This window comes from Streptopelia decaocto (genome assembly GCF_964273445.1).
Source record: "Streptopelia decaocto genome assembly, chromosome: 12".
Taxonomy (NCBI): domain Eukaryota; kingdom Metazoa; phylum Chordata; class Aves; order Columbiformes; family Columbidae; genus Streptopelia; species Streptopelia decaocto.
Genome location: NC_138667.1, coordinates 2,122,480 through 2,138,245, shown reverse-complemented (window position 1 = coordinate 2,138,245; position 15,766 = coordinate 2,122,480). Strand labels below are relative to the sequence as shown.

At 54.2% G+C, this 15,766-nt stretch overlaps 1 protein-coding gene and 1 long non-coding RNA gene across 12 annotated transcripts in view; one reads left to right on the top strand and one right to left on the bottom strand.

Moving 5' to 3' along the window:
- Positions 1-1,980: 1,980 nt before the first annotated feature.
- Positions 1,981-3,452, bottom strand: LOC309445135. Its single transcript, XR_014185238.1, has 2 exons — positions 3,275-3,452; positions 1,981-2,104 (listed from the first exon to the last, which is right to left on the bottom strand). It is a non-coding gene; the product is annotated as an uncharacterized lncRNA (long non-coding RNA).
- A 5,225-nt stretch (positions 3,453-8,677) lies between these two features.
- Positions 8,678-15,766, top strand: part of ABLIM3 (actin binding LIM protein family member 3) — a 51,477-nt gene continuing 44,388 nt past the window's right edge. For all 11 annotated transcript variants that reach the window (XR_014185193.1, XR_014185194.1, XR_014185195.1 and 8 more), the window contains exon 1: positions 8,678-9,067. Coding sequence is in view for 1 of the 11 variants with exons in the window: in XM_082063415.1 (XP_081919541.1) it covers positions 9,055-9,067 (13 nt within the window). In the remaining 10 variants the exon portion in view is untranslated. The remainder of the gene's footprint in view (positions 9,068-15,766) is intronic.

The window sequence follows — 15,766 nt, the reverse complement described above, 5'->3', positions numbered from 1 at the left end:
CCTCCCCGGAGCTGCTGTGCCCCCTCTCATCCCCAGCACCACTTTCTCAGCTCTCCCACCACCAAGAAGCCTGGCCATGCCCTGTACACAGCCAAGGTGGCCACCCACCCCAGGAATCAGCCCCACAAGAACAGACTCACAGCTGGTGGCCAGATCCATCTGGTTTTAACAGCAGAATAGGATTTCCAGGTGATGAAAAGTGCCTCTTGGCCACCTGATCTCTTTCAGCTGATGGAAGAGCTGCTGCAAAGAGGTCTCTCAACTCCACCCTTCCTGCTGCCCCATCCAGTCACAGCTTTTCTCCTTGGCCTCTTGTTCCTGCTCTTCTCCCAGGCTGGAAGTACTGGCCAGCACATCAAATGGCCTTAACCCAATACATAATGCAGGAGAATTGATGGCAGGCATCTTGTAGACGGCTGTGAGCCTCAGTGGAACACTGAGACCTCCCTGGGCATGGCCGGGCAGGACCTGGGGTGCAGATGGGCATCAACAGTCCGCATTGGGGTGGTGAGCTCAGGCAGGAGCCCCCCTGCCTTGCCCACCTCTCTGGACCTGGAGCAACCTGAAGGGGACCCAGTCTGCTGGTTGCTCACCAGCCAGAGGGACACAGGGAAAGCACTGGTTGGACACAGCTACATGCAAGCGGCCAATTCAGCCTTTGCACTGTGGCCCTTATGTGCTGGACAGGTTTTCCCACGGCCCAGGTAGTGCACAGCCACCGGGCAGTGCTGGGGACAGCAGAGAAAGGTGTCTCTGACATGTGCCCTGTGTATTCAGGAGCTGTTGCTACACACAGTGGTGGTGTTATTCCTGTCTAGTAAACCGCAAAAAGGTGGCACTGTGGCTTTCCTTGTGGAGGTGCTCAGCAAGCCATTGCATCAGGGCTACCTGCCCAAGAGAGGCGAACCTGAGCTGGTTTCCTGCAAGCTGCAGACTGGTCTGGCGGCTGCTGGCTGCGAGACACACGCTGTGCATGGCCCGTGCCAGGGCACTGCAGCCGGCACCGAGCCGCCCGTGTTGGCAGAGCGTGGACGTGTGAGTGCAGGGGGGTTCTGCCAGCTGGGGGTCCCTGGCTGGGGATCTGCCATCCAGGGACATGCAGTGCTGGGTACAGCTGGTGCTGGGGACACAGCGCTGCCTGGGACTCGCTGCACTGCCCAGCTCCCCGCGGCAAAAGGGCCAATTGGCTGAGGGGTGCTCTTGGCTGCTGGGAGACTCACATCACATCTCCCGAGGTGAGTTTGGGACACAGACCTTCAGCATGCAAATCCTGCTGCTTCCGTGAGTTTGGGGGTGGCAGGGTGTGACGGTGCGTTCGATTTCCCTCAGGAAGGGCAGAGCTGCAGGGACCAGCAAGCATCACCTCTAAGGACCTCGTCCTAGGCTTTGAAATAGGAATGCCCGACCCCTGCCTTCCCCTCTGTGCCCAGTGTCACCTTACGGGCCATTGCACTGCTTTTCAGGCTTGGCATCCCCCAAGCAGCCCTTCAGCCCCATAGCAGAGCTCATGAGCCGGGAGCTCCCCAGCTATGGAGGCGTATGGTGCGGCCGCATTCTCCCTGTCCTGCATATTAATTGTCAGAGCCATTAGATGGCAGCAATTACCGCACCACCAGCGCCCCGCTCACCGCTCAGTCCCAGCCTTGCAAGATCGGGTGTGGAGCCAGGTCCCAGTAACCAGCACCTGGTCCTCGGGATGGGGGGTGGTGGGGCGGGAAATAACCCCAGGATGAGGCAAATGCCATGGAAAACGAGGGAAGGCTCCAACACAGGGGACTGGCATCCCGAGCAGCAATGTTGAGCTGAGCAGGGACATGAGGGTGACCAGCTGGGCCCAGGGGACACCCCTCTCCGGAGAAGATGACTCTCTGGAGTTCATCTGCAAGGCACTGCTGTAAGCACACGGCTGGGAGCTTCTGGTTGCTGACTTGCAAAAGCCAGACTGTGCACCGTGCTAACGAGCCCGCAGGGAAGCCACAATCATTTCCAGCAGTGGTTTTATTGTCTCTGTGTTAAAGATGCCACGGGTCAGGTAACACGCTGGGCAAACCCCACCTGGGATGCACAGCCAAGTCTGTTCAGGTGCTGCATTGGACAGAGCCGACTGAAAATCAGAAGGAAAAATCAGTCAAAATGTTGAAGTTGTTCTCTTTGGAGAAGTTTCCAGAGGAAATGTATCTTATTTGGAAATATCTCTAGAAAATAAAACTCTCACAATATGTCACTTTAACTTCTCAGTTTCCCTGTATTTCTCCCATTTAGTCTCTCTTTTCTTCTATTATTATTCTGCCTCTGCCTTTACCCTGTTCCTATTTTGCCACTGAAACAGAAATGAGCCGGACCAGGAAGAACGAAAAATGACAAACTGAGCACAACCCCCTGGATCTCTCCAATTTTTCATTTTTCAATTTCACCCACAGTAGGAAAATGGTCACAAAAACCCATTTTGTTCATCTTTAGACTACGAAGATGTATAAAATCCCAACTTCCGTTGTATAACTTTTGCTCCAAACATCCACCATATGAGTTGCAAGGGGCTGAATAGCGTTTCCCGCACATACAGCACCAAAAAGCAAACCCAGTGCTGCCTTCCCTGCCACCAGCCCAGCAAGGATTGACACGGCCAGTGCCCACCAGAGAGCCTGAGCAAAGACGTGACTGGTATGAACCACCCCATCTAATGCAAACAGCTCAAGCTCAACCATACATACTTAAAGAAATCTTCATACAATTTGGAAAAAAAAAAAATAAATCAATATTTCTAGATTTTCCTCTGGAAGAAAAAAAGAAAAACTGATTAAGATATTAATTGCTTATGCTGATTTAGGATTTTTTTTGAAGCTCTTTATGATCCAAGCTGCTGGTAAAGGTGTTGGTCTTGATGCCATTTCCTTTTAGAAAGCAACAAAGCAGCTCAGCGAGGCTAAGCGTCTCGTTTTGATATTTTCAGGCTGGAACATTTCGATTTTTCAACTTACAAAGTGTTGCTGCTTTAATTTTTTTTTTTTTTTTTACATAAAGCCAAGGCTGAAATCAGAATGAAAGCTTTCAGTTTAAGCTAATTAATCCAAACACTTTGATTCCAACCCCGTTGTGTTTTCTCAGTTTTGTTCTCTGGGAATTTATTTTGAGTGTCTGCATTCCATTTTTAGACTGGGGAAAAAAATAAAAGGCAAGATTTCCTAGAAAAGAGATAACCCAATGCTTACCCAGGGCTAGCCACTCTGCAGTGTTTCATGTGCTTAGAAGTGTAAAAAGAATTGATCTTAATTACATTACTCAGTTTCCTTCTGAGCTGCATGGGCAGCGTGGTCTGGAGAGCCGGTCTGAGCTTTGCTGGCAGCCCCTGAGCAAGGGATGTCCTGCCTGAAGGTGCCCCAAATTCACCCTGATTCTCAGTTTCCTCATGAAGCAACATGAGGAACAAAAGGAAAAACAAGCTCTCATGATAACGCCGCAGCGTTTGCCAAGGCTAAATTGCTCTTTCTGAGAAGCTGTTGCTCCCCGAGGAGCGCGGGAAGGCGGGAGGTGGATTGGGCTGGATGATCTTTCGAGGTGCCTTCCAATCCCTAACATGCTGTGACTCTGTGAGGTGAGCCAGGCTGTGTCCACCCACCGGGAGGTCCGAGGGCTGGGCTGCTCACAGGCGGCTCGTGATGGGCAAGACCATCCATTAACAACACCTCGGGATCCTGACCTAGCAGCTGATGGGAGGGAAGACGTTTCTTCCTTCCACCAGTCCCTGCCGCTTCAGGGCAACTTAAAAGGGAAAACTAAAAATAAACCCAACTTCCTCTGACCTTTACTGGGTTGAACCATGGTTGGCAAAGGGAAAGCAGGTCAGGTACCTCAGGGGCCAGAGCTGCAGCTGGTATAAATCTCCCTTTGCATGGCTTTGCTGATGCTGCTCGGCAGGAGCTGCTGGCCAGGCTGTGTGGGGCGGCTGTCCCCGCTGGGTCCCTGCGGGTCCCCGCTCGCCCTGCTGCGGGGCCACGAGCAGGGGCTGCCCCAGCGTGGTGTCCTGAGCTCAGCTCCACGTGCAGAGGGGGGTACAACACGGTCCCGAGATGCCCAGCCTCAGGCAATAAGCCCCAATATTGCCTGGGAGCCCCAGACTTGGTGCCTGCCACAACCACGTGCTCCTTGGCTGTCGCGGCACGCTGCTGCGGCAGAGGTCTGCACAGGGACATCAGCTCTCCTGGAGGGACAGGGAGGGAAAGACTCTTGCAGGCTGTAGGACTAACACTGGTTTTCAATGCCCGAAAGCCTTTGCCATCACCCTTTCCTTTGGCAGATCACGCAGCACCTCTCCTGGTGTCCTGATCGTTCAGGAGGGGACATGAAGGTTACAGGTTACAGATGGGCTAAGGTGCACAGCAGCATGGCCTGGAGCAGATCCAGCTCAAACTGTTCTCCACTCTCTGGGTATTTTTTTTCCACTGAAACTATTTGCACGGCACTAAAATTAATGACTGAAAATGCAAGTTTGCTTTGAAATAATCTATCATTTGATTATCGCTTTAATGCAGGCAGCCTGGGGAACATCTGCCTCTGCCTGTCTCCTCCTGTCGACACGGGGAATTGCTGGGAAGGGCTGTTGTGCTGCCGTGTAAACTGGCAGAAAGCCAAACCACTGGCCAAAGACTTGGTGGCTGCTGTGACTGAGGAAGAGGAGTTGGGTCCTGTGCTGGATGAGGCACCAACGGTGCTGTCAGGTCCCACCATCGTCTCCCAGGGCCCCCTCTTAAAACACCCGCTGCCCAGTTCACTGCCTCTGGTCCCAGTTGCTCTGTTTTCCAGGGACTCCCAAAGTAAAATGCTGATCTCCATCATCTGGAAAATAATTTTGTCATCACGAGAAGAGTGAGTCTGGCTTTTCAATGGGGCAGTGGGCAGCAGCATCTGACCACTCCTGCCACCTCACAAGGGAAGCAGAAAAATGGGTGGGGAACTGCCCAGCGAGGCAGAATTTCCTCCATCCCATGACACAGACCATGTGCTGTGGTATAACGGGGTCTCCAGACCCCTTAGGCTTCTCTGCTGCCTCCTGGGAACACTACAGCCCTGGACTTACAGGCTTTTTTTGGAAAATGTCACCAGCTTCCGATGAGTCAGAGTCCTGCTCCTCTGCAGCCTGCCCAGCGCTTCGAACGAGGCGTCGGGCTGCGCTGTGCTGGGGTCCCCACAGGCATCTCGCTGCTGTTGTTTGGACTGAAGTCTTCTTGCTGAGGAAGGAGAGCCTTTCGCTGCCAGCGCACGGGCAGGCAGGTCTGCGGGAGCTGGGGCTGGCAGGGATGCGTTTGGGCAGCTGGTGGCCCTGGGACAGACAGACACGTTTGTGCTCCAGCCCCCTGCAGCCAGGGCTGCAGCTGGGATCTGTGGCCAAGGCGTTTCCACTCCTCCCGCAACTGTGATTCACAGGGCCCAGCAGTGAAGGTTGTTCACCAAGATGACTACCAGTTGAAGGAGAAAGAACATGAGTGGAAAGCTCCTACAGAGACCTCTGAAAGCTGTTCCGTGTGACTGCATGTGTGTTTGCAAACACATATGTATGCCTGTGTCTGTACCTAGGTGTGCTGAAAGGGATGCTATGGCTCCAAATTAACCAGAAATGCCAGAGCTGAGGCTGTTGCTGAGCCATCTCCCCATGCACTTTGAGGACTGAGATGCTTATGTGATCTTTTAACTCTGACCTCTCCTGACCGTCTCCCCTGGCCTTGGGATCTGCTATCTGATATTTCCCTTGTAGCCTCTCCATTCCGCACCTGGTCCCCAAGTCTCGCAGAAGTGAGGAGGGATCCCCTTCCCTGGGGCTTTCCCCAGGCATCCCGCTCTGGGGGACCCGAACAGGGGCTGCCCCTCCAGCCCTGGGGACCAACATCCCCTCCCAGGGCCAGCGGCTGAGCGCAGCCTCACGTGGAAACACGCGGTGGTGGCTCCCCAAGCCACCAGCAGCAGAGGCAGGGAGCCTGATTTCTCCAAGTTCCTGGTGTACAGCACAAGGCACATTTCAAGCCCAGCTCCCGGTAATTCCACATGCAGTTAGCAACTTCCAGCTCTCCCAGTAATCAACCAGCCAGTGCTCAAGTCAGGCATCAGGGAAAGAAGAAACACAGTTGTCGACTAAGTAGGCAAAGTCTGGTTCAGCATCTCACAAGGGTGCAGAGGTAGGGATTACAAACTCAGACTCCAGGGAAGCTGTCAGTAAAATTAAATGAAATTAGCACCTTTTTTACTTCATTTCTCTTACCGCCATCACTACTGTGTCCCTTTTCACTGAATGATGCACGGTCCTGCAGGCAGCAGCTTCCTCTGCACGGCCTGAGCTATGTGGTACATGCTGGGTACTGAACGAGGCAGGCGCCTTATGGGAAAAATACGCATCTAATAATTGCCGTGAAAGACTGTTGCAATGCACAGACACAAAGGGATGAAAGCAGGCGGCGTTAACATCCTGACATTTCCTCATTTCTGACTTCTTGTCTTAGGCATCCCTCACATCCTTTTACAGCAGCTTTTGCAGCCAGTTTCCTCAGTCAAAGAAAAGGAAATGGGATTTCCAAAACACGCTGGGCCGGCGCTGACGGTGAGGGGCTCCAGCCAGCGTCCTGCACCACGGGCCCCGCTGCAGCCCGGCTGGGGGCCAGGACCCCAGGTGACAAGGGTCAGAGCTCCCTGCTACCAGCTCAGCAGTGCCAAAACCCCAAAATCCCAGGGTGGGAGGCACCTGACATTCTGCCCGCCTGCCCCACTGGTGACACCTGCTCCCCTTCCCCACCGTGCAGCTGTGCAGTGCTGGGGCCACCCAGCTGGGAGGGGATGGGGCATAGGGCTGTGCTGGTGCCCCCCGAGCTCCACCGAAGCACCTCGTCCTCCTCCACAGCCCCCTGCAACCCCAGCCTGCCTGTGCTGGAAATTTCAAGTTGTTCTGAAGGCAGCAAGTTAACAAGATTTGGAAACCAGGTCAGCGGAAGAAGCTTAATTAGCTTGCTGAACCGTGGGGACCAGCTCATATCGTGTCTGCTTTATTGACTCCCGGAACGGACGTTATCGATACGATAAACATAAGCCTCACTGCAACAGGATCCTGTGCTCTTCCCTCGATGAGGGGACACGCTGGCGCTTGTCAAGCACAGGGAAACTTCACAAAGGGCCCCAGATCAGAGCGATGGGACAGCCCTAGCGATCCTGCATCAGCAGCGCTGCTTTCCCCTTGCCTGTTCCCCTCAGCCCTGCGGGGACTCCCAGATCCACCCCTGGTCCTGCTCTTCTCACCCACCCGATGCCTCTCAGGAGGGACGGAGCCGATGGGGACAGGCAGCAGGGCTTGCACAGAGCTGGCTGCGTCACCCGCAGCACAGGCGGAGCTCACACGACCTGCTACCTGTCTTGTCATGTCACCGCAAACATCTGCTGCCGTAAATAAAACAGAGAAAGAAAGGGAATGCAAAAGGCCCTCTCTGGGCTGCACTCCAGCCCCAGGAGCGGGAGAGGCGCAGCGCCTGTCACGCTGCACAAAAACCCCCTTTCATTAGCGGCAAGATCGTAGCTCGCAGCTTCTTGGGGGCTCCGCAGGCAGCGCGGGCACAGCCCTGTCTCTGCTCGCACCCTGGGAGCAGCTCTGCCGGGTAAGGTTTTATTCTGATAGATAGTGTCTCACAAACAAACAAGGAGCTAATGGCTTTGAAGCCCTTCCAGGAATCCTGATACGCTGCTGCCAGAGAAGGCTCCTTGCTGTTTGCAGGGGAAGAGCCCCGTCTCCATCCTGCAGCCAGGTGCTGTGCAGACACCCACAGCCCCGTCCCCGCTCCCACCATGGGACAGACACCCGGGCAGCCTTGCGTGGGGCTGCCAGGACAGCCGGGGGTGTCCAGCCAGGACAGCTGCCAGAGAGGAACTTTGGCACTTGAGGAAATGAAATTTTTCTGCCTAAATTGTACCCCCTCCCTGCACCTCTGTCCTGGGACAGCGTTGCTTTGCACACCCAGCCACCACAGGGCCAAGCCAGGGCTGGATGGGAGCAGTGCCAGGCTGGGTGGGAGCCCCGTGGTGTTTGTGTGTGGGGAGCCCTGTGGCAAGAGGGGCCCAGCCTGGGGACCCCTGGAGCTGCTTGCAGGTCACCAGGAGGGCAGGTTGCAGGACTGAAGACAGGGCAGCAGGAAGGGCAGGGTAGCGCAGCAGGAAAGGCCAGACTGCAGGGAGGACTGCAGGCAGGGCAGAACAGCAGGCAGGACTGCGGGCAGGACTGCGGGCAGGGCAGAGCAGCAGGCAGGGTTGCAGGCAGGGCAGAGCAGCAGGCAGGGTTGCAGGCAGGGCAGAGCAGCAGGCAGGGCTGCGGGCAGAGCAACCGGCAGGACTGCAGGCAGGGCAGAGCAACAGGCAGGACTGCGGGCAGGGCAGCAAGCAGGACAGAGCAGCAGGCAGGGCTGCGGGCAGGGCACGGCAGCAGGCAGGACCGCGGGCAGGCCGTGCCCAGCAGATGGCGGCGGTGCCGAAGCGGCGCGTTCCGCAGCCGCCCCCCGGGCCCGCGCCGCCGCCCCCCGCGCCCCCCGGCGCCACTTCGCGCCACTCGCTCCGCTCCCTCCGCTCCACTCCGCGCTGCCCCGCCCGGCGCGGTGTCCGCGGGCCGAGCCGCGGGGCCGGGGCGGGGCGGGCGGGGGGAGGCGCTGCGCGGCGCCCGCCGCGGCTCCACACCCCGCTATAAGAGGAGCGGCCGCGCTCCGCAGTGCATGGCAGCGCCTCGGACAGGGGCGCTGCCGCCGCCGGGACCCTCCTCCGGGCCGGTCCCGGGCGTCCCCCTTCCCGCCTCGCCCCTTCCCAGCAGCCGACACCCTTGACCTTGCCATCCGGCAGCGACAGCAGCGGCAGGCGGAGGATCGCTGTGCAGGGTTGCGGAGCTGCCTTGGGATGCGTTAGCCGGCAGATCGCACGTAAAAATTTCTACTAGAAAGGCGAGAGGCAACATCTTCCAATTGACGGGAGGCGGAAGAAAAAAGGATTTAAAGAGCATCTTTGCCCTCTTTGTTGAATGAGAAGGACGGGAGGACCAGCAAGATGAGCACTAGCAGTAAGTACGGCTTTCCCTTGCTTTTGCTGTGGGAGTGGGGCTGATACTGCACTGATGTAGCTGGAAGGAATTGGAAAGAAAATGTCACAAGAGGGTGGGCAAGCCTAATAGAATGGCTTTTTTATTATTATTTTCCTGCCTGCCTTTTGCTTTCTGACAGGGTCTGGTTTTGCTGGCCCTTCCTTCATATGGGCTAAGCTGTTGTGCTTATCTCCACTGAGTACTTGGGTTGTATTTCAGGGGTTTGGAGGGCGAATTGTGGACTAAAATGTCAATATGCAACATGGTGAGAGGGATCTGGGAGCACTCTGACAGGCAACAGTCTCACTTGCTGGTGCCACTGCCTACGTATAAATGGATATGGGGGAACAGGCAATGGGGAGGAGGAGCCGGGTAAGAAGAGACCCAGAAACCAGGGACCTGAGCAGAGCACAAGTGCAATACTGAAAAGCCTTCTGCAGCAGGGACGTGGGTGTTTCTATTGTGCGTATGTGAGATGGGGACAGAGGCACTCATGCACTATGTATGAATTTCTAAAGAAGCAGAGCTTAGAAATGTGCTGCATAAGATGAGAACTGGCACCTGGTTACTTCTGGTTCTCTGTCCTTGTTGTAAAGTCTGGAGAGACTGATCAGTGTTTGATCAAGTCACAATCAATTTCTTTTTCCTCACTGATGTGATGTGTGACAGCTGTACCCACCTCAAAAGCACAGCTTTGATCCATTCCTTTAAAAGCAGTGAGCCCCCAGCCAAAGATGTTGATGCTGATGGCCACCTGAGGGTCTTCCTCCTGGGATAACCAGCCCAAGAAAAGTGCTCTCCCTTCTGTGGGTCTTAGAGGCTTTGTGAAACAAGGAGGACTCCCCCAGGCAGAAACTGGCAGAGTAGTGACGTCTCCATCGCGTTGGCATGTTGAGGTTTCTCAATCCAAGGGCTTGGGGTGGTTCCCAAGCAAAACACCGTGAAAAATGCCTTGGCATGCTGCAAGGCAACAGAACAGGTGATTCCAGCTCTCTTGGGCTGTGTCAGAGGTGAGAAAACTTGCCAGGTGTACTCGGCACGAGCCACACCAGGGACAGGAGCTACTGTCCTTCCTGGGGGAGTGGGGCTGGTGGTGCGTGGGTAGGAAACAACATGGGCTGATTCTGGGCCTGCTGGATGGCTGATAACAAAGGGTCCTCCCTCTGCCTCTGGGGTGATGAGCTCAGGTCTGGTACAGCGGGCTGGGGTGGCACACAGTGTGTGCTGGGGTCAGTGGCTGCCGTGGTCAGGTGAGGCTGTCAAGCTTTCTCTAAGCCAATTTTGACAAATGTGCATTAGTTCTTTTTGGGATTCCTTTCCAGTTCTTAATAGCTAGCTTGGCTACCAATAGTGATAAGGGCTGCTTATGATGCTGCAGTGTTATAACTATCTAATTGTGTCGCAAAACTCCTTTACTGGGTCCTCCCCCACACAGAGAAAGGTGCCAGCAAACCCAAACTGTTGTGTTCCTGTTGCTCTGACATGATGTGTGGGAAGAGGCCACTGAGCAGGCAGCGAGCACAGGGCTGGGTGTCCCTTGGGAGGTGCTCCTCGTTCTGCCCCTGCCTTGCTCTTCGGCCTTGGGCACATCACTTGGCTGTGGCCCAGCCTCTGGTTTTGCCAGCAGCAGGTTCCCGCCATGGCTCCTGCCCAACCCTTTGGATGGCTTTGCAGTCTTTGCCTAAGTATTGTCATTACCTTTCTGAGCAGCCATATGTTTTAGTGAAGGTTTTGGAACTTTGTAATATCTGCTGGTCATTTCCTGTGCTGTGTGTTGATTACTTCTGGTCCCTTTGGAACCACACCTGGTACAAGGGCTGCGCAAGCCCTGCAAGGCAGAGGACTGCCCTGTCAGGCTTCCAGGCTTTTTTTCCCAGTAACCAAGGGGCTTGAAGCAGGGTTTGCCATGCCTAATTGCTGGCTTGTGTCCCTTCTTAGCAAAGGCACGATCCTCTCCTGTGAGCAAGGCATTAGGTGCAGGGCCACCACATCTGTCAGCTGTGTCTCCCCTCTCGCTGCTGTTTCACCCAGCTCTGGGCATCCCTGCCCAGCCTGCATCCCTCAGGGTGATGTACCTGCAAGGCAAAAAAGGAGCCCAGGAGCCTTGTGTCAGTGCACTCTGTGCCATCTCTGTTTCACCCCAATGATGTTAGCTGACAGTGACCTGCGATGACTTTTGCAGCCCTTTGCTAGTGGCCACTGGCTCAGGGGAGCTGAGTGCCACTTGTTGGTCAGAGGCTTCCCAGCCATGCTCTTGCAGCTCTGCCTCTCAGGCATGGCCAGCTCTGCTGCTCTCTGTGTTGTCTGGTTGGTTGGTTGGTTGTTTTTCCCGCAGCACCTGCAGTGAGTGAGGACTCAGCTGCAGTGGGGTCCAGCCAGCAGGCTCAGCTCTACTCCAGCCTCCCAAGTCTTGTCTCTCTCCTGCTGCATGGGACCCCACCTGTGCAGATGTGAGGAGAGATGGAGACACAGGTAGAGGTGATGAAGCCAGATTGTGCATGGGGTGATGACCTACAGGTGTACCTGTGGCTGCAGGACCAGAGTTTTGGAGCTGACAAATCAATGAGATGGTGACATTTTATCCTCATTTGTGCATCTGATCTGCGAATTCCCACACCGCTTTCCATTTTAACTGGTGCACTCCGATTATGCTTCTATCCTGCCTGAAGCTGACGTGAGGCAGGAAACCTGGGGCTGTGGGCCATGGCCTCCAGCCATGCTGTTGTGCAGAACTATGAGCGAGGCCTCCGGGGAGCTCTGTGCAGGATTCGCTGGGCTGAGCAGGTGCATCTCTGACCACACTTCATGCACAGAATGCAGGAGTCTCACCTGCCCTTGCCAAGGGGTCAGGGGTTTACTCTTTGCCCCAGTGTGGGTCTTGTGGTTGGAAGCCCAATGTCACCTCTACTCTGATGCAGGGAAGGCAAAGCCATATGGAAATGTTGCTTTTAAGGGGAAGAAGAAAAGGCCTTTGATCATCTTGTGTGTAAATTTGTATCCTGAGGCTGCAGAGCACATCAGGTAGCCCTGGGGGTGCAGGGGTTATGCTGGTTGGGGATGCAGCCTCTCCTCCAGGGCTCACCAGGTGTGCAGTGAGCTTTTGGAGGGCACAGTGTTGATATTTACATTAGCTATGCTATTTATACCTCCTACTCCAGTTAGCACTGCTAATTAGTTGCAAATAGATTCATACATTCATAAACAGGTCTATCAGTGCTGTGCTGTGTTTCCATTGAAGAAATGTCCTGTAGTACAAACCCTTGCCTGAGAGAACATCCCTTAAAACCACCCCCTTAAGTCCTCTAGGTTTTGAGTTCAACCTCTCACCAAGTGTCCTGGTGCAGGGAGGCTACTGTGGCCAGTGCTGGATTTGCACTCACTGGAAGGCAAAGGGCTGAAGCTCTCAGCTGCCCCAGGGTTTTAAGACACTGTGGTATGTGTGGATAATCCCATCTGCTGCTTTGAAGGCAGCCACAGGTGTGGGTGCTGCAGGTCCATGTAGCAAGTACAGCCTGTGAGTGGGGGTCACCCATGTGAGGTGGCATTTGCATGTTGTCTTTTCTGGTCCAGCTGTGTTGGGGTGGGAGGGGGGCTGCTGGAACTCTTGGCACTGGTCTTGTCAGCAGTGAGGTGCTGCTTGTTATGGGCCACCCTGGTCAAAGACACACGCAGCTCCTGGGAGAGCTTAAACCCTGGTGAACTCCTAGAGCAGATCTGGTTTGGCAGGATCTGGGTTGCAATGGGTGATTGAAACTGGTTCACAGAGATCCTCTAGATACCTTTCTGTCTCCAGCAAGCGTCCTGAAGATGGAAGCCAGGATCTGTCCCCATGCCAAGTTAATTCAGGGTGGGGGAACCAGTGCCATCTGTTGCCCATCCTTTTTCCTTTGTGCAGCTGGCAGCCTGTTGGAGCATGGCGGGGTCTTGCAGAGGGTTTGGTACTCAAGGTGGAAAGTTTCCCCAGACCATCCCGCTCCCTGGAACCTCTCAAATTCCTGCTTGGAGGCTCCACTAGGCTGAGAAAGCTGGGGAAGGAGCCGTGATGGAAGGCTGCCCAGCTAAGCATTTGAGCAGGAAGGCTTAACAGATACTGATGAATGCAGCATGTTTGCTTGGTTATTTTTGTCTGTCTTAAATCATGCTCCCTGTTACACCGTGCTCCACTAAGTACGATTACCCAGTAATCTCTAGGCACACATGGTTACAAGGTGTTTACCAGCAAACTCTAAGTCCCTGTGTAATTAAAGAGGAATCAGATGGTGCTGTATGTCTCCAGGAGCTCCAGCTCTGCCCTGTGCAGCTCATCTGGCAGGGTGGTTCACTGGGTCTCCCCACCCAGTGTGGTAGGACCTGCTGAGGAGAACGTGGTGTTGCTCCTGTGTTCAGAAGTGCAGTGAACCCAGAGGGATCAGCCCATCAGTATGATGAGCAGGGTTAGTCTTCCTCATAATGAAGCTCCAGTTTTTGTAGGGGTGACATGGGGAGTTTTGGTACAGATAGAACTTTTCTGTGGTTCCTGGTTGACACTGTTTCATCTTTGCAATATTGGAGGCTGCCACAGGCATGCAGCAAACTGGGGATGAAGCATAGCTCCAGTGAGGGAGGGTGCAGCAGGGTCAGATGTTGCCCCCATCAGTGGTGTTGCTGCCTAACCCCCAGGTGCTTGGTGAGCTGGCAGGAGATCAAGGCATGGGGACAGGTGGGACAGAGAAGAAAGGAAGGTCACAGATGCAAGACAGAGCCTTGCAAGAGGTGAAGAGCTGTCTTCCCAGTATGTTGTCTCCAAACTCAGTGACGAACGTTACCTAGTGTCTGTGCTCAAGTAGCCTGACTCTGATGCCACAAACAACCTGATTACAAGTTGTCCTCTGTGTTCTCCTGGGCAGCCTAGCAAAGGCACAGTCATGCATTGCATTTGCTTTAGTGCCAGAAAATTCAGAGCCCAGGCAGCTTCTCTCTGTCCTCAGGCTGGTGGATGGACTCTGTCCTCTCACTGAGCTCTGCTCAGGCTCTCCTGCAAACCATCTTCCTTGGCAGCTTGCCCTTTGGAGAGCAGAAGCCATGGAAAGTGGCCCTGCAGGCCAATGAAGTGCAGACTGTAAAGCCAATTGGATTATTTCAAGGGCCTGCCATGCTCTTATAAAATAAATAGCAAGTTTTCTAATGACGAAGTGACGATCACTTTAGCCAGATAATTGTATTTGATGTTAGCAGGCTGGACTAATGACAGACTGTCCTGTTATCAGCAAGGAGTCGCCATGGTGCTGCCTTTGCTCTCTGCAAAGGAGTGAGGGCAAACCCACCAAGTTCCTGCCAGGCCCTGCAGTCCTATCGTGATGGCGCCATAATGAAGTGGCTGGAACATCTAATTAGATATTTTTAGACTAAATATATCAGCGCCTCTCAGTTGTGAGTGCTGCAGCACCTCTGAAAAGCATCCTGGGGGTGGACTGGTGATGGCAAGGGCTCAGAGTGGTGGGGGAAGGAGTGGGGTTTGCAAGATGAAAAGGCATGAGGAGTGATCACAGTGGCCATAGGGCAGGCAGAGCCCAAGCCCAGATGTTTCAGGCTCAGAATTTGCTTGTGAGCAGCTCAGGGCAAGCATGGCAGGGTGACTGGCAACCTGCAGCAGAGAAGGTGTTTCTTGCTTGTAGAACAGACACTGTCCCATGTCCTCCTGTGCCCAGCCTTGCTGCCTTTTGAGGCTATAGGCTCAGTAAATCACTGGGGAGGTAGAAGAGCTTGAGTGTGCTGATGTGTGATGGTGGCTCATGTTTTTGGTACATGTAGTTTATACACACATTGCTCAGTTTGAGGATAGTTTGCTGGATGTTTTATCAATATCAGCTGTGAGTCCTGAGCTGGGAACTGATGTGCCTTCCTTGCTGCCTGGGGCAGAGATCTGAAAGAAAAAGGAATTGGTTTCCTTATGCAGCCTGTCTGACCTTCCTTCTCACCCTTTATTACCCTGGTGAAGTCCTTCCCTGAGCCCCAAGCATCACTTGTGTGTCTTGTTGGGGTTTTTTTGTGTGTTGTTTTTGTTTGTTTTTTCCTATTAATGGACATTTTATTCCCCTTTTGAATTCTCTTGTCTCTGAGACCTGGACAACTGGGAAAGTTAATCAGGGGAAGGTCTTTCTAAGGAACAGGACAGTGTAAGATGGGAGCATGTACTTGAGGTTTTGAAGCCATCCTGTTGGCTTCTGTGTTCCTTCTTGGCAACAAGTGGCCCATTTTGGAGAGCACCACACTGATGTGGGGCAAGAAAGGCTTTGGTGGTGCAATGCCAGCCCTGGAGCCCTTCCTCAGCCCAACTTGAGTCCATTGCCATCTGAATTTAAGTTTTAGGGTTTGACCTGTTTTCACAGTAGTGGATTGTGTGACTCTTTCTCAGATATGTGCAGCCAGGCTGCAGTTTGCTGCTGGAAGAGACAAGCATGACCTAGACCAGACTCGAAGCGTGAGCTCCCAAAGGGCACATGCCAGGCTCTGCAGTACAGCGCCCTTTACAAACGTGCTTGTGGCACATTGCAAAGCCCTGCCTGTCCTTCTCAGCACCTGAGTTTTGTAGTAGCTGACCCTAAAGTTCTTGCTGCTTTTCCCCTGTCAGCCCTGGGAACCCCTTTGCCTGGAGGTGTCTTGGGGAGGGCTGCCCAGCCCAGGGGCACTTGCTTGCAA